The following is an 18,798-nucleotide window of genomic DNA, read 5'->3' on the forward strand; positions in this document are numbered from 1 at the left end:
TTCCGCTTTGAAATTAACGTGTGAAGTTCGAGTTTTCGGTCACTTTTCGGTTGCATATCCACATCTCGACCGTTCAGTTTTTAGGTACTAATGTATAGATCATCTCTGCAAATTTTCAGCCAAATTGAATATCGTTAAGGTATCTAACTCGCTTAAACCAATGGACGGACTGAATCTGTCAACCTGAACCGTACTAAGTTTAAAGCAGTTATCAATGCCTTAAGGATCATCAATTGGCTGAAAATTTGCAGAGATGATCTATACACTAGTACCTACAAACTGAACGGTCGAGATGTGGATATGCAACCGAAAAGTGACCGAAAACTCAAACTTCACACGTTAATTTCAAAGCGGAACTCCGCTCTGGATAGGATTTGTATATAATATATATATATATATATATACACACACACGTACTATATATATAGCATGCATGGATCATGAAATTCCATGCTTCGTGACATGGTTAAAAACAAAGAAGGCAAACTATGAATGCGCGCAACTCGAAAGTTTTAATTAATTAATGCCTCATGCACCTAAAAAGTTACAGATATACTTTAACATATAGTTAGCGATCTTTTATAGTAAAGAAGCTATTCTTTCATATAATTGTTACTTCTTTAATTTCCATTGAGCATATGGTTTAGGTATCTCATTCTTATGGCATGGAACAAGGAATATATGCTCGACGTCCTCCAGATATGTGTATAATATATAAGCATGATTCATCTTAACAACTAAGGAATATGAGTAACGATGAAAACAACATAGATATGATGAATGCGACTAAAAAGTCAATTCAATAGAAATGAATGATTTTTATACTCTGTTGAAGATCGAAGTCAGGGGTACGCTCTTTCAACAAAAGATACTACATGTACTTCTCACATAAACGCTTCCAATAAAAGTATTATCGAACCAACACTTACACATGGAAATATATGAGTTCCGAACATGCCCTATGTAGTAATGACATCGATATTTATAGTTGGCCAATCGAAGATAACTGCCAAAATCATCCCCTTTACACTTGAGACACTCAAGTGGTTAACCCATGCCAAGGTTAGCCACTCATGTTTCCCTCTTCTCATCACAGTACTGACCTCTCATGGTTTCACGACTAATCGCTCGTAAGTCTTTAAAATTAGTAGCGGATTGTTCCAAAGGCACTGTCAATATCAAATTATATACCTTAATTTGCACGCAAATAGATCATGAAAGAGTTTATCTCTTCAGATAAGCCTATCAATTAAACTTTAATCTTTCCAGCCCGGCCATGCACTACACGATCGAAGTATAATGCAAAATTGCAAATTCTGTAGCATAAGCCCACAATGTGAAGCTAGCGTTTTCTTTCTAATAATATCGAATTTTAAGTCCCTGCTTCCTACCTCCTATGTTCTTGGAAGCACATATCCAAGTGATTCTAAATCATACCGTTTTTTTTTTGTTTTTTGGTTTGTTGTTATACATGATGAATGGTTATGCTATCTCTTCTCTTAAACAATATATAGTATAACAAACCTTTTTTATTTATTAGTATGTTGTTATACTAGTGAATGATGAATGATTATGGTTACTCTTCTCTTAATTAAGCAGTATTATAACATATCGTTTTTGTATTTGTTAGTTTGTTGTTACACTAGCGAATGATGAAATGATTATGGCATTAAAACATAGGACATTAAACAAAATCAAAATAATATTGAAAAGGAAATCACATGTTGAGTATTTGTGACAGACGTGACAACAACAATAGAAAGTTGTTGCTCATCACACTTGCTTTCCTAATGGCTTCTCAACGTTTAGAACATGAAACCAGAGTGTCAGCTGTCCACCGAAGTCCAGTGAAGGTGTCAAGGTGGATAGTCACCTAAGGAACAACAGCGCGTGAATCTCAAGCGTCTTTTGTCTAACTATTGACCCCCAAAAAAAAAAAAGTGAGCTTTGGTAAAACTCATTTTACCGGAAGCACATGCCATGCACGAGCGATATTTAGAAAACAGGAATGTTGACATAATTTTCAAATTGAGTTCTCTCTTATTCGCTTGGCCACCAACACAGCAGACTAGCAAACCAAATTTGTGCTGCAACTCTGAGAAGATTGATCTGCCTATGTAGGCATTCTGACCGAGTTGACTAAATCTATCGCAATTGTTTATGGTGGGTGCATTGCTGGAAATTGATTGCTCATTTGTAGGAAACACTTGCCACAAATTTAGATTCCCAGACCCAAAAAAGGGTTGGAGTTCGTCTTTCTAGTTTCAACATCTACGTCCACAAGGGAGTCTCTCCGTTGATGTAGATGTTGTCTATGGACATATTATAAATTTCAATCACATTTTTTATAGGTAGGTTAATGACCACAACAGACATCTATGTATTAAAAGAAAGAAAAAATAGTCATATTTTCCTTATAGTATTCTATAATTATGTATAAATAGTTAGATATATTTCTATACATGGTCTCCCCGTTTAATAAAAGAATAAAGCCAGAAACCATCTAATATAAATTTTTCTTAGATAAATTGTAATTTTTTTTTTTTGAATCAAATCAACGATTTCTCATTATAGTCTCAAACTAGAGCAGTACATTACATACCTTTCCACTGCCTTGAATACATAGGGCAAATAAGAAAACGTGGTATATATATCTAGTACCACTCATTAACGAACACCATGCTCACTTATTAAAAGCAAGCCTATAAACTATGAATAAAAACATAGAAGATAGGCAGAGTTCAAAAACCTAAAACTCTATATTTTCTCCTTGCCATTGACACTAGGGCTAGGAGGTTTAGTTAAAAAAGCCAAGCAAGCTTCCTGGGCAGCAGCAACATTTTTCGGCTTCAGTGGCTTTTTGTTCTTGGATCCCAAGGGCTTGCCTCGTTTCTTTTTTATCCCAGAACTGTCAGTCTCAAACTTTGGAACAAGGATGCTACCCGGAGCTTCAATCAAACCCAGGGAATTCGCAGTAAATTTAGAACTGAACTCCGGCATCTTCAATTTCTTAGAGGGAGCTTCATTGCATCCTAAGGAAGTAAACAACTCAGGCAAGAGTACTTTCAGCTTTGTTGGGGAGCGATAGTCAGAGGGCTGCCAATCACGCTTAGTTGACTCAGTTGACTCCACCGGAACCAAAGCCAAGGTGGGATTCTCCTCATCCCTGCTGGAGGCCGATCGACTATCCGATCCCCGCAACACCACAGGTTTACGGCCACCCTGCTCTTTTGAGTGAAAAAGGGATCGTGCCACCGACGGTAATATAGGGGTTTGAAGTCCTTGGAACTTGAACATGCCCTTCTCAAAATGGCTATGCATATAACTTAGAGAAGGACCAGTGATATCTAACTTTCGTTGTACCGAGTTTGGCTCCATACGGGGAAGAGCCCGACCATCTGCTGCAGGACAAACACCATGCTCATGGAAAATCAAATCGCAATAGTTACACTTACCCACAAGGTTCTCAAAGAAGAAACTGATCTCCAAGCCTTTTGATCTGAACAAGAAAGTCAAACTTGCACCGGGGGTGGAAGATAAATTGTAATTAAATGGGGTGAGAAACCATATAATTTAGAATTTCAGAATCAATAGCATTAAATGTTTTCAAAACAGATCGTTTTACTCCCACTTTTTAGTTAATTTTTTTTTGTTCTAAAAGTTATGATTAGTTAATTTATGTCACGCACTAAGAGAAAAAGAAATATTTAGTTGCAAGTTTTGTGATCCGTAATTATTTACTTAAGCTAAAGTTTTTGTTTGGGAATCCAATTTAGTCTCTCGTTAACTTTGCCATGGCTTCTTCTCTGACTCTCTCGCGAGAGGCTTCTCAATTGCGGCCAACACAGGCGGGCGGCAGTTTTGCATATGTGACAGGGAAGGGTGGTCTTCCATTCTTTTCTCGTCTATTTCTTGGGGGCGCTGGCTGGCTTGCTCGACGGGGACTCTATGCTGGTAGTAATATTGACGCCTGGGATGGCGGTGCTAGAGATCGGTTTGCCGATCCAAGATTTTCGGGTGATGGTTCTCAGGTTGTGAGAACTTGAGGGACTCGGGCTTTTGTGGTGGGGAGGTTGCCAACGCAAGGCTTTGCGGCAGGGCTTCCTCATCGGCTTCTGGCAGAGGCAGATATGCAGATGAGTTACAGGCCTGATTTTCGGGTTGACGGCAACAGAGGTTAGCACCCGAACTGGTGGTGGTGGCCACGACTGCTGTGAGAAAACTGTTAGGATTGGGGACGGTGATAACTACGGCAACTATTTAGTGGCGGCGACGGACGTGTGGAAGATTGGCACTGTGCTTCTAGGGTTTACTCTAGAGGCTCTTCTTAATTATGGGCTATTTTGGACTTGGGCAGGTTTGATAGGGTTTCACTGGATTGGACTTTTGCTTACATTTGCGGCTTTTGGGCTCGACTCTAGACTGAAGATGATTGGAGCTTCTCAATTTGGGCAGTTTTGATGAATGAAGATGGAGGGGATGGTGACACATCATCCTATACTCCAATTGTTGCTTGATTTTTGATCTTGGTCGCAAAGACCAGTAACTCTAAGGGTCTTTTTACTTTCTGTTTCGGTGTTACTAGGTTTTTGTTAGGAATAATGGTGCGTGAGTTTTCTAAAAGGTGGGTGTGACCTTGGGTCTTATTCTTATTGTTAGGATAGGTTTTAGGGTTCTCTAAGAAACGATTCTTTATGTCGACCCCTCAGGGGTGTTTCGTTTTTGTACTGCTTGCTGAATATTATTAATGGGATGACATCTTTCGATCAAAAAAATGATTAGTTAATTTATTATCCAATATAAAACATTAAAACATGACAGGTAAAAAACTTTGTAATTGTTAATTTGTTTGGTCCCTCCAATGACAACTTCGTAGTTCCGCAATTTTGGAGAAACTATTGATTAGTTTTGGTTAAATATGCTCCTATTTGTCAGATAATTAGGATTTTGTATCGGACTGCTTGAGCCATATTTCAACAAATTGGCAGGTAATCCAAGGGTCACTACTAGAATAATGTCATTAGACATCACCACTATTAAATCGGTCAGGATTGCACCTGATGTTAAAAAACATGTTAACATCAGTTTGTGAAGAAACCGATTTCTATGGTTATTATAGACATCAGTCACCAAATAAAACGATGAGAAAATTTTTGTTCGAAAAATTTAAAAAAACATGGAGGGACTAATTTTTCAAGTTTGAGAACGCGGGGACTAATAATTTCATTTCCCCCCACACTTAGTATTTTTTTCCACTTTCTCTAAAACTTTCGAACCCTACCTCCAGCAGCTTACCTTGTCGACCTCGTCATTCTCTAAAACTTTCGAACCCTACCTCCTTCTTCAGCAACTCACCTCGTCGACCTCACCTTGTCGACCTCATCATTCTCCAAGCCGCCTCCGACCTGACCCCGAGTCCCTGACGTCAGTCTCTGACCCCGTGTTCCCTTGCCTCGCTCTCTGACCCCGAGTCCCCGATCTCGTTCTCCAGACCTCTAGACCTTGAGCTTGATCTATCATCATTTGCACTCCCAGTCCGATCGATCAATCTGTTTGCCTCTTTCTCTCTGTTTTCTCTCTTTCTCTCTCTCTCATTAAGACCGAAAGTATTTCTGAGACACCAAATGCCGGCGGCGACGGAGGAACTTAACACGACGGCGTCCTCGACGACGACGACGATGATCGACGAGATTTATGAGTTCTCTGCCCCGTGCTTCTTCGATTTCATCAAGGACGAGACCGACGATGACAAGATCAAGGCCGAGCTCTGGTTCGACTCCGCCACAGCCTACGCCCCTTCCCGTATGATTCCCTATCCCTATACTTCTTCTCTTCTCTCTATCGCTTTTTCTCATATCTATTTATGTACTGGATTCCATTTTCTTTCCAAATTAGGGATTTAGGTTTCTTCTTTTAGTTCGATTACCTTTATTGGAGTTGTTAGGGTTTCAATTGCTTTGCCTGCGATCTAGTTTTCCCTGATTCGCACTGTTTCTTGAAATTTACAACTGCGATTTGTATGTGGATGCTTGCTCTGTATCTGTGTCTTTGTTTGAGAGCAGAAAATTAGTTAGGTTGTGCTTATTAGGTTCTGGAAATTTAATTTTGTGGTTTCTTTTGACTGAATCGTGAACTCATTCAATCAAGCATTTAGGAATTGTTGAAAGAAAGAGTTCATTGTTACAGTTTCAATCTTTCACGAAATTTGACTACTTGATATGAACAAGTGAGAGTAAGGTAGGTGGATGTGTAAGTATGCATAAGAATTTGGGGGTTTTCTGTTGATTTTGTTCAGAAGAGAAATTAATCCATCTAATACCAAGACAAGTTTAATAGGATAAGTTTCATGGGGATTTAAAGAAAGAAATTGTGGATAAGAGATAATAGAAATTTTAAAACAAATTAAAGGAAAGAGAGGATTACTGGCACTTATGTTGAATGAGGAGTGATGATTGATAGTTTGGTTTGATTTTACCTATCTTAATATGCTTTCTTGTTTTCTGGCATCTGTTTGCCTATTTCCATTTCGATCTGCAACTGTATAAAGATTAAAGAATCTAATCTTTAGTGTATATTTCGGGTACTTCAGAATGACGATGGCGCGATGGCGGTTGGGGACTACACATCGAAGGTCACAACACCATGTTCAGCACAGCTCTCAGCTATGTTTGTATGCGTATTCTCGGAGAAGGACCTGATGATGGGGGCCAAGACAATGCTTGTCCAAGAGCTAGAAAGTGGATTCTTGATCATGATGGTGTCACACACATGCCCTCTTGGGGAAAGACTTGGCTTTCGGTAAGGATACCAGTAATGCCAGGGCACCCAAATCTTTTAATTTGTTCACCAAATGACGTTGATCAGTACCTTATTTCAAATAAATTATGCTAATTTAGACAAAATTGGACTATTTGGTGACTGCCAGTATTCATTACACATATAAGTTATATTTTTGTCCCGAGGAGGAGACTAGTTGCAATATGATTAAAGACTCAAATGTTGTGCTTATAATTGTACGAAAATAATTTCTTGTAGATACTTGGTTTGTTTGATTGGTCTGGAAGCAACCCTATGCCCCCAGAGTTTTGGATTCTTCCTTGATTTCTTCCTATGCATCCAGGTAATTAATTCCATCTGAAAGTAGTAAGTACTCTTTTTGTAAGTACGGTTTTTCTGTTTGCCTCTGAAGTTTACGGTTTTTCTGTCAAGACCAGCAGCTTTGGTTTGACCAGCAGCTCTGATTGATAACTTGATAAATTGGAGGTGCTTTTGTAATTGGAAGATTGTATTTTTAGTGATATACAGTGATTGATTTTTGTTATGTTTGTTTTGTCATGAATTGATCATTGATCATTGATTTTTGAATTTTGCAGTTGTGTAGATACTTTTCACGAAGAGAAGAGCAAATGTGAAAGAAGAAAAGAAAACAAAGCTTTGACTATGGAATTGTTGGATGTGGCATATTCGTCCCTTTTAGCCAAAATGGAGGAGATTATATATAGGTTGGTCATGCTGGAATTTTCAGCCACACAGAAGTATTCTCTTGCATCTAATTCAACTTACAATGTGGAAGAGGCTGGTGATTTGTAAGGCAGAAATGGAGGAATGTATAGATTTGATAATGGAAGAATTAGAGAGTTTGTAAGAGTTAGTGAAAAAGTTTGTGAACCAGCTTTTATGATATGTAAAACGATAGCATATTCGGCAAACATTATAAGATTGTGATTACTACTCTTATCGCCTAAACCCGCAGCATCGCGCGTACGTACTTTCTAGTATGATGTCTAGATATAAAGTTGAAATTAGTTTTAACCATAAAAACTGATGTCTAGTAATACAGATACATCAGTTCCAAAATGAAAATCGATGTTACTGAAATATACAGACATCGATTTTTTGTCGAAAACGATATGTTACTGAGTACCATACATCAGTTCCAAAATGGAAATCGATGTTACTAAAATATACAGACATCGATTTTTTGTCGAAAACGATATGTTACTGAGTACCAGACATCAGTTCCAAAATGGGAACCGATATCTGTAACAGTATCAGTCATCAGTTCTTAAATCAATAACAATGTTAAAACGCAAACTTGTGTTGTGTAATCTATATTTCTTTAAGCATTAAATACAATAAAATGTGGGTTTAACAATAGTAAAACATGTAAGTTTGTTATCATTTAAATCTATTTACATCGATTTATAATTAGGAACCGATGTCTACACGAATACTAGACATCGGCTAAAAACCGATGTCTGCATTTTCCGGATCTTTCTCATCACTCACAAAGACATCGGTCGGGTTTTTGTTTCTCATAGGTTTTTGGCCGATGTCTGGGGCCATAATTCTAGTAGTGGGTGCTGGGATTGCCTTTCAAGAAGCTGGATATTTGTTCAACAAACGAGAGAATACTTTTCTACTTCTGTGAAGGAAGATTTCAAGAAGCTGGGTATTCCGCAGGCGGGGGTTTGGTTAGTAACTTGTGGAGAATCATGTCTGGCACTCAGATTGTTCTTCAAGTGCAATTTTCTGGCCAGCATAGGCGTATACTAAATATGATTCATCCCAGGAGTGTCGGCTTGCTAGTTGCTTTCTATCCACGTTATGATGGGCTGCGTACTGTGCACGAGATCCGTGTTCTGCAGAGGTCTCGTCGCTACTGCTCATATGAAAATGCAAATGGGTTAGCTGGAATACTTGTAACAGTTCCTCCCAACGTACCGTCTCTTTCCGGATGTAGTGCTCGCAATTGTGATGCAATTGCTATTGTTATAGTTCTGGCCTCAACTGGTTATATGGTTTAGATTGCTGGGAGTGCAGTATCTAAGAAGTCCTGATGTTCTTTTCCACAATGTGCAGATTGTGACTTCAAGCAAATGTAATTCGACACTTGTCCATTGTTGACTGATAGTTTTGAGAGTCGGAGGACTTCAGATCTTCTAGACATCTTTCATTTTGGTTTGTGTATAATCGCCTGCATATTGAGCCTAGTTTCTGGTATATTACTAAAACAGCTTTGTGCAGACTAGATGCTACTTTTGTGTAGTTACTGTTAAACACAGTTTGAGGTTTACCTCTGAAAGTTTGATTTGTGAACCCTTAAGCAATTGATAGTATATAAATCAGTTGAGTTGCTAATTTTGAAATGTAATCAAAATTCACTCTCTGTTGGTCGATTCTTCCTAAATATATTAAGTGCTGCAGGCGTAGCACATCAACTACTAAAAAAAAAAAAGTATGGTTTTGGTTAAAATTTTATACTTGATCAACAAATTAAAGTGTTTGGTGGATGAGAACTCAAATAATACAAAACCTATTTATAGACATCTATTTGAAGGGAACGATTTTTTAGGGTTTAGGGTTTAGGCCAGAACTATAACAATAGTGAACATACATTTTTTGGTCCGGAAATGTGTAATCACTCATCCAATTGCTTTGATGACCACAATTACTTCACAGCAGTCGAAGAACATCGAGATTTGAGGCAAAAGCACCAGATTAATCACCGCTAAAAGAAAAAGAAAAAAATTGCTTCATAACCACCAAGCTAGTCCCTTAACATGTTTCCATGCTACATCTAAATTTATCTTACTCCAAGTCCCCAACCAATAAATGGTTAACACCTTAACTTTAACCACTTTAGAAGTACAAGGAGGCATACATATGGCTCCAAAACACTTTAAGATGCGAAGACTAGACATATAAATATACCGGATTTGGATTTGATCGACTTAAATCTAAATTCATTTAGTAATAAAAAAATTTCAACCACCTTTCAAAAAAAAAAAAATTCAACCCGACCCAATTCAATAACCCAGTGGATCGTTGATAACTCAAATTAAATCCGTATCTGGTGGATTAATGGATATCCGATCTGCTAATCAAATCCGTTTATAATAACGAAATTTTTTTTTTAATTTGAATAATAATGTTAATTTTTAAAAAATTCAAAAAACAATTGGCACATGCATGCAACATGCAATGTACAAATTGATAAACACATGCAGTGAGGAAACACATGCCCAATTATTGTTTTGAATACTCTCATTGGCCAATTAGCTTCCTGTGCAAAGTATTTTGGTACGTAGCCTCTAATGCACCAAAGCTGGTGAAGCTTAGGGGGGAATGCCTCGCAGATGCCACACCAATAATTCTTAACATTTCTGACCTTCTTCTTTTTGGACACTTGACCTTGTCTTGTGTCGAATTGGCCCGGATTGACGTCGAGTGATGTGTACCAGTTATTTGAGAACCAAAGTCCTTCATGCATATGGGCAATATATGTGGGCATCGGGAGCACTGAATGAATAGCTCTGAGGGCTTGGGCCAATTAGGTTGTTGTTTCTTACTCTTCTTTGCCAAATCTGAAACAAAAAGGAACATCTAGATCGATGCTTTCTCTGAGACTCTGTTTTTTTTTTTTTTTTTTTCTGGGTCTGAGACTTCTAGAACCCTAGCTCGCTGCTTTCTCTGAGACTCTGTTTCTTTTTCTGGATCTGAGACTTCTATAATGTTAATTTTTTATCATGGTACTTCACAAAACATTAATAAAATATTTAAACAAAATGTAAAGTATCGCCAAAAGTTGAATTATATAACCAATGCTTTCTCTGAGGCTCTGTTTCTTTTTCTGGGTCTGAGACTTCTATAATGTTAATTTTTTTATCATGGTACTTCACAAAACATTAATAAAATATTTTAAAAAAATGGAAAGTATCGCCAAAAGTTGAATTACTTATATATTCCTTAAAACGATAAACTAAGATAACCAAGATATTAAATTTCCAAAGCAATACTTCATTGATGTTTTTGGATAAGAGAACGAAAAGAACATAGGCATCTAATGGCGGAGCCTGAATTTGATATTGAGTGGGGCACTCAGATGTTTTAGAAAAAACATTTAGAACTTAAACTATATACCAAAATTTTAATAAAAAATTAAAATATTAGAATAAGATTCCAATAAGATCATTTTCTTTAAATTATATATTTTATTAATTAAATATTTTTAGATTTTCAAAAACTTTTTCATGATGGGGTGCAAATTATCTTTGACTTTTAAAATTACAAGAAAGTATAGTGTTAAAAACAAATAAAAAGTATATTAGTTTTGTTCCAAACCAAAAAAGATATAAAAATATATATATATGAAATCAGCCAATGTTGCCAACAGAAGTTGAAAAGGTGACCTGCAGTATGAAAAACAGAAAACTGACCACTACACCAAATTGACAACTAGAAGTATAAACAAACTCTTAGCTATTTATATGTGTTTTAAAAAAAAATCTCAGTGGGGCTGTAGGCATCTGTTTGGCTCCAATTTTGTTGCAGCTGGTCAACAGTCTCTTTTCTGCGCGGGCGTGCCAGCACCGTTCGGGTGCGATTGTCGGGGGTGTCCCTTGACCTGACTTCTTTCAAGCGATTGTAGACGAGGAGAGCACCAACCTCGTCGTGGGATTCTTTATGCCTCGTGGTGAGGACTTTTGCTGAGCTTCTTGAAAATCACAATCGATACTCGATGTTGTAGATCGAGCAGAGCGAGAAACACTGGGAAGTAGAGAGAACTTGCTAAAGCGTGACTTTAGCTTGGCTGGTTTGCGAGGGCGTTACCCTTGCTTGGCTGGTTCCTTAACCGTTGTGGTCGTGGTACTACAATCGGCTCCCGAGGAGACTAGGACCGAAGTACGTTGACAGAGGGTTTGGTGGCACTGAAAGTCGGCTTCTGAGAAGACTAGGACTAGGAGTGTGATCACCGGTAAGAGAAAGAGAAGGAGAGGAGTTGCTTTTAGAGAGGTTGCTCTAGAGAGAACTTAGATCATCTTAGAGTTGTTTGTTGAATTGTGTTGTTGTGTTTTTGATACTTGTTGTAGCCTCTATATATAGGCTACCAAGCAACACTATTTGGCCTTAAACAACTCATAATGGGTTAGGTTTTAGCACTTAAAACACTAATGGAATGTTAGGTTTAAGCACTTAAACACTAATGGAATGTTAGGTTTAAGCACTTACTGCTCCAATTTTGCTGCAGCTATATCTCCACCAAGAACTCAAAATGGGCCTTCGACTTCTTCATATCAAATTATCCACAATGAGTGTAGATTATTGTGGCAAATTTTCAGAGATTGCTTTCATGTGGTTGGGCCTGAAATGCTGTTGGACCTCTTACAGGTCCAGTTTTCCAGTTTTGCTTCTGCAGAAAATTGGACTGATTGTTTGAAGGCCTTCCACTCAAAACTAGCTCTGGCACTCTTCATAAGAAATGATTCTTGGGCTGTCTAGAATGGATCTACATAGTTTCAGCTCATTTAGAGTTCATTTGGTCAGTCTGTCACCCCTCCTTCCTTGTTTAGCTCGGTTTCTCCTAGCCGAAGTAGGAAAATGTGCTAAAGTTGACTTTTCATTTCCATGCTTCCAACATTTCCTTTTCTTGCAGCTCGCATAATCTTCCATAGTAGGCTTTATTTAGCCTCTAAATAATATATTTCGAACTTGTCGACAATATATAGCTTGAGCCACTGATTTTGGCTCAATTTCTCCAAGACACGCCTTGTCAGGCCAAAATGCTCATTTTGGGTCCAAACAGCATCAATAAGCTTCAACTTCATAATCTCATATTCCCAATACTTAGAGTACCCTTAATTATCCCATATTCCCAATATTGAAAGCTTAATTAAGAAGACTACGTCATCTAGGTTTTTGCAAAAGTTTTGTTATAATATATAAATATTTGTTATTATATATTTAAAAATAATAAGTATTCTTAATACTTTTAAACAAATAAAATTTATTGATACCAAAATAATATTTAATTATTATTAAAATAGACTGGATCATTAACGGATCGAATCAATCTAAATCCGTATTTGATCCGTTAAATAAATTTATTAACGGATCAACGGATCAAATTTTCAACACAAACTCATTCAATAACCATGGATCCGGAGCGGATACGAATCAAAATCTTATCCATTTACAAGTCTAGCGAAGACCAACATAAGATAACTATAAAGTTTGGAGGAACGATCAACTAGACAAGTACTAGAGCATTAGTACTATTGTACTAGTACTAATAATCAGGTTCGTAAATTTATTTTTGACAATCAATGGATCCTTCCTCCAATTTTTCTTCTCTCTTCCTGGATGTTGTTGCCCTTATTTTAGACAATGTGTTACCACTGGACTCGGAGACATATTAGCTTATCTGGCCTTATAGCAGTTCTGGTACTCTCTAAAGATACTATTGATTTTATTTCTTAGCTGGCGCTCTTGTGAACTGGGTAAATTGATCCAGCACAAAGCTTTACCTCCTAGAAGAAGCCTATTTGCTTGGCATGTGTTTTATGGAAGATCAAAGATGATGTTTATCTCCAAAACATTGGGGTCCAATTGTGCTCACAATAGTCCTTCTGCAAGGTTAGTATATAATCAATATCACACTTATTTATAGACTGCAATGTTATACATGCAGTTTGGAGTTGGGTTTGCTCTTTGTTTTGAATTCAGGTCTCTCAAGCTGCAGGCTTGTATTTCTTGTTCTCACCACAAATTATGAATCAATTAACACCAGCCTCAAAGCAACTCTGGCGCCTGCCGTTCTGCACCTTATTTTGGTACACATGGAGGAGCGAAATAAGATCAGAAATGATGGTGATAATTTCAATATTGATCGTTTTAACCAGGGCTTTGTCCTTTTCCTCACATAGTCAGCACAGTTAATTTTCCACAAGTATTCTTCTTCGGAAAATACGCTCCCAATCTTTAATTTACTGGGGTTGTCACCATTGCAGAGCACAGCACCTAGCTTCACACCTATCACCTGGTAGCTGCCTATTATGCATTGGCTAAAGGTCAACACGGATGGTTCCTTTGTGAACCCGAGTGATGCTGGTTGTGGAGGTGTTTTTAGAGATGAAGCCAAAGTGCAAGGGGAAACTACTTTTCTAAACTCCAAGTAGTTTCTGTCTATAATTATACTTTGTTTCTTTTGCATATGTTCTTTACATCCGCCAAAAACTATGGACATTTCTTGGAACCTATAGAGGGAACTCTTCTTTTATGGCCTTTTCTTATAGTTACTGCATAATCATGGTGATCACCATGTAATCAGAAATTGGAATTTAAGCAAACAAATATTAGCTAGATTTAAATATAGGAAGGCTGCAAAATGCTCAACTTGGAAATGTGAGCAAAAAAGTATAAGAACTTGTGAAGAAAACTATATATATGTCACACATACCAGTACAATATAACTGATGAGAACACTTCTACTAAACTGAATCCCAAAGAATATTTCTTTAATATGAGGAATCCATCTATATATATGTATGGTACAATTGCTCTTACATATCAGTAGCTTTCCTTCTCATGAATGCTATCCGTTACCCAATAGTCAGATAGCAACTGCAGAACAATATGAAAATGACGCTGCTTCGAGCAAGAATGGAGAGGAATTCGAGATGAATACTTCTCTTATTTTCTCACTTCCATCTTCACGGCGTTTGTATATGAAAAATGGTTGCAAGTTCCAGGTGTTTGTCCTGCTTATTCATCAAGAATATGTTTGAATAAGATTGGAATGAAAATTAACTAGGCATGGGCTTGTTCTCCAAAAATGATCTGAAAACAATGAAAGCTTCTCGAGGTCGATGGAGTGGGACCTCATGTCCAGCTCCGGTAATGGTGACTAATGTCAGCCCCTTGTATATTTGGCTCCAGCCACCAACCTATATATAACACCAGAATGAAAGATTATTGGAGTCCTTTACAAAAGGATTTGGTGACTGAAGTTATGATCAAAAACATGATGCCATTCAAGTTTCTTATTGTAAAGAGCATGCTCATAGACAGTACTCACCTTGCCAGTATCATACCATGGGGACCAATTGGTGATGGTCGGTAACTTAAGGGCGTCTATGGAGTAACGTGTGGCAGTCACAGGAACCACTGCATCAGTATCTCCACTGGACAGAGTTCATCAATAACAATGTCACATAGATGCACAGTAAAAAATTAAAACTAAAACTAAGAGGTGTTGAGCTACGATGTGTGAATACTGAAAGGTTTTGAGAGTACAGATCAAGAGCTCATATTTATCAAAAGCTACAGATGCACCCATAAGCTACCTGTATACCCATATCTTGAGACCCGCAGCAATGAGCTCTTGATAAATTGGAAGCATAGACCGTGGAGAATCCGACCAGTAGTTTCCAACAACATCACTGCAGAATATACACTTCATCTAAAGAATGCTATACAAATACATGCAAAAGAATCTGTTAAAATCAAGAACAAATAGCCTACCTGCATGTTCTCCACGGGTACGAAACTCCAGTTACATTTGCATGGAGTGCCTTTTGGACTTCTGGATGGTTAAAATACTTTTCAGAATACCTCTCAGTGCATGGATCATATGCTCTGGACATCCATGGCTGGAGTTAAAAAGATTAAAATTAACTTGCACAATCCTCTGAATGATTTTAAAGAAATAAGGTGCAGTTCAGAGAATTCCAAGTATACTGATGCTAGCTAAGGTAGAAATAAACTCTAAGCAAGCAAATTTCACCTATGTGTAATACCAGTGACAAAGTTCCGAATCAGAAGTTTCATCTTCAATGAATCTAGCGGCATTCAAAATGACAGCTTAAAAGGGACTTATAAAACCAAGATAACATAAAACTTTGGGTCTGAAGAAAAGCAATGTAATGAGATGCATATCTTCTCAGTAGGACACCTCAGAAGATTTCCATATGACAAAAAAATATATAAATTATCATATCTAAAAAATTTGAACAAAATTCCAACTTACTAGGTTATTACAAAGCAGAGTATTCTCCAGCACACCCAGATAGTGACAACAAACTAAAGTCCCAAGAAATTAAAACTGCTTATTACTTTATTATCATTTCTCCATCTCCTATAAGGTTGGCTAGATGGTGTCCTAGCAAATAGGTTGATAATACATGCTAAGGTAACACAGTTCTTCGAGTGCAAGCCTATCATACATGTGGAAAGGCACACAAAGAGATGCATGTAAGTGCAGCACCACCCAACTTACAAATTTACAATTAGAGAATGGTAACTGTTCTGATAGATCTAACACCAAGTAAGGAAATTAAGGGTTATAAGAACTTACATAATGACCCCTCAAGTTGAGCTTTAGTGCTGCAGTACTACTACAAGGACGGGTGTAAATGCTGTATGGGTCAATGTTTCCCTGCTCTGAATCTGCTACTTTGAGGGCCTCCATGCAAGCCAGTGATGGATGCTGAGAGACATCCAAGTCACACTTGACTCGCAGCTCACGATAGGTGGAATCAGAAATTAAACCATGTGTCCACCAGTATTCGAATGTGCCAACAAAATCATGGTAATCATCAGTTACAGCATTTCCTACCTGGCAGAGAAAAATAATCAACAAGATAACATTGAGGTCCAAATTTGAATTGCATCGTTATAAATTCTATCGGGCATGCGTTAAAAGTATAACTTTACATTTGCACATGACTGCAATTCAAGAGACTCATTCTTACCATAAACCCCTTAAAATTGATATCTGGATTCTGAATTCCCTTATTTCTCTCATAAACCAATTGAGACAGCTGAGGAACATAATGACCTGAAAGTGATATCAAAGAAAGGGAAAATGGAAAACTGAGCATAAATGAAATTAGAAGAGGGAAGGGGGTAAAGTGGTAAACTAGGTAGAGGGAGAGTAATTCAGCACCTGCATAACTTTCTCCAGCAATGTAGAAATCTCTGTGCTTGTACTGAGGAAACCTTTCAAACCAATTGACCATAAATGTATACGCATCTTCAGCTACAAATGTAAGACACGCAGAAACACAAAAAAAGGAAATCAGGAATGCCATAAACTAAGTTGTAAACAAAGAAACTAAGTTCAGACAACCCATGAATATTCCAAAAGCAAGTCCCTCACACATTGAGGAAAACTATAACTTAATTGAAAAACACTAAAAAGTGAATAACAACCTGTTCTCTGGTCTCCAGCTGTATACAAATCTGAAGACGTATTCGTGTAGGAAAAACCAACACCAGCTGGAGATTCAAGGAAAAGCAAATTTGCCACTGCACAAATTTGGAAATCAATTAGAACAATTCAAAAGTATTGGCACATTAGGAGCTAATGAAGAGAAAATGCATCATAAGTTTACACATACAATTGTTCCAAGCATATGGATTCATGTAAAGGGTCTCTCCATCAGGTCTAATATGAAAAGGTCCAATCTCTTCAGCTGCTCCATAAGCAACAGAAGAACAACCTGGACCACCATTGAGCCACAACACTAGCGGTCTGGACTCCGGTTCACGATGCGCTGGGGACTCAACCAACCAGTAAAACAATGCTCTCCCAGCTTGCTCATTGGCAGTGACATAACCAGAATACTGACGAAACCCCACATTGGCTGGCTGCCCTGGCAACTGTGTTATTCTATCCCTCACTTGATCTTGAATAGAAGAAGCAAAACAAGCTCCAAATGAAAGTAGCAAAATGCAAAGAGATGCAAATAGTGGGTTTTGGTAACCCATTAAAACTCAGAAGACTAACAATTCAAATAAAGTATGTCCTCCACCAATAGATCAACTACAAGATCTTCAAAAGAAACCCAGAAGCACAAATCCCACAACAATTCTGGATTTCCAATACATTTATCTACAGGGCACTTACACCTATAAAACCCAGATCCCAATATATATGTCTGCAAAGAATCACCTACAGAGACATAAAAAAACACCTATAAGAGAAAACTGAGACCTTCCTGTGCTTCACATTTATGAAGACTCGACCTTTCTCTTATAGAATGCAAATGATTGTGATGCGTTGTTTTCTGTGGTTTAAAATTCAAAAAACTTGGAATTCCTTTTCTCTTTCTTGCGTTTGCCTCCCTCGGTAAATTGACCAAACAGGCAGGGTGTTGCACATGGGGCTATGAATTTTCAAGCTTGTCTGCAAATCACATTTTAAAACAATGGAATCTAGCACCCAAAAAGCATAAGACCTTTTTCCATGTATCTTCTTAACTAAAAACCTATAAGGAAAGCGCTGGGGGGTTTTGGGTTATGATTTCTTTACATAATTGGTGCAAACAATGAGGAAGAAAATTAATTTACAGAGAAATAAAGTAATGAAGAGCAGTACAGGCCAAGTGTTGAAGATTTGGGTAGCAGTGGTTTGTTACCTGAAGGTGTCTTGTAGTGTAGTGGTGACCCAATACACATGTAAAGTTCAGTCCAGGGATGAAGGAATGAATGGGTGAGCTTGGCTTGACTATCTCTGAGTCTCAGTTGGGCACTGAGAACGTTTTCATTTTTCTTTTCACCTTTTGTTTTTCACTTTTGACAAATATGAAATATCATCATAGGATATCATACCCTCTGGATTCTGGAACATGGGACCAATGGGTTGTCAGTCGTAATTCTGTACTGTATTAAACTATTTGAGCTTTTCAAAATATCTACAAGGAAATTTCCACAATTTAATATGGTAGATTCTATATTTGACTGGACAGAAATAATTGGGGAAAGATGGTATTGAAGCCCTGTGATTAATGGCACATAAACGTTACATGTCAGCTGCACAACCCCCTTTACCCAAATTGTGCTGAACAAGAAATAACTACCCCAAAAGAACTGAAGGAGTAATAATTTTTTCTTCCTACCAGAAACCCACAAAGTTCCAAGCTTCCAACTTTCTCAAACTCCATTGCTCTGATTCACTTCAAGGCTTCAAGTACATCCCAAGCCAAGTGTTAATGGCAGTGAATTTCAACAGTTGCG

The 18,798-nt window shown here is 37.7% G+C and overlaps 1 protein-coding gene across 2 annotated transcripts; it reads right to left on the reverse strand.

Annotated features, from left to right (window-relative positions):
• Positions 1-14,197: 14,197 nt before the first annotated feature.
• LOC133714560 (serine carboxypeptidase-like 27) lies at positions 14,198-18,345 on the reverse strand. Of its 2 annotated transcripts, XM_062140695.1 has the most exons (10): positions 18,201-18,345; positions 17,181-17,734; positions 16,993-17,088; positions 16,727-16,819; positions 16,533-16,618; positions 16,136-16,396; positions 15,304-15,431; positions 15,126-15,221; positions 14,858-14,963; positions 14,198-14,726 (listed from the first exon to the last, which is right to left on the reverse strand). In XM_062140695.1, exons 2-10 carry the CDS (start codon positions 17,548-17,550, stop codon positions 14,586-14,588), a joined length of 1,377 nt encoding a protein of 458 aa, XP_061996679.1. In that variant the 5' UTR covers positions 17,551-17,734; positions 18,201-18,345; the 3' UTR covers positions 14,198-14,585. The 2 variants fall into 2 exon arrangements, with proteins under 2 accessions (XP_061996679.1, XP_061996680.1); XM_062140696.1 differs by lacking the exons at positions 15,126-15,221; positions 18,201-18,345 and having other exon boundaries at positions 17,181-18,194.
• Positions 18,346-18,798: the final 453 nt, after the last annotated feature.

Source organism: Rosa rugosa, chromosome 6 (genome assembly GCF_958449725.1).
Source record: "Rosa rugosa chromosome 6, drRosRugo1.1, whole genome shotgun sequence".
In the NCBI taxonomy this organism is placed as follows: domain Eukaryota; kingdom Viridiplantae; phylum Streptophyta; class Magnoliopsida; order Rosales; family Rosaceae; genus Rosa; species Rosa rugosa.

Coding starts and splice junctions, on each gene's coding strand:
- LOC133714560 (XM_062140695.1), bottom strand. CDS start 17,550: ATGGGTTACCAAAACCCACTATTTGCATCTCTTTGCATTTTGCTACTT. Junction 16,820..16,992: donor AGCTGGAGACCAGAGAACAG/GTTGTTATTCAC, acceptor TTACATTTGTAG/CTGAAGATGCGTATACATTT. Junction 14,964..15,125: donor CTCAAGATATGGGTATACAG/GTAGCTTATGGG, acceptor AACTCTGTCCAG/TGGAGATACTGATGCAGTGG.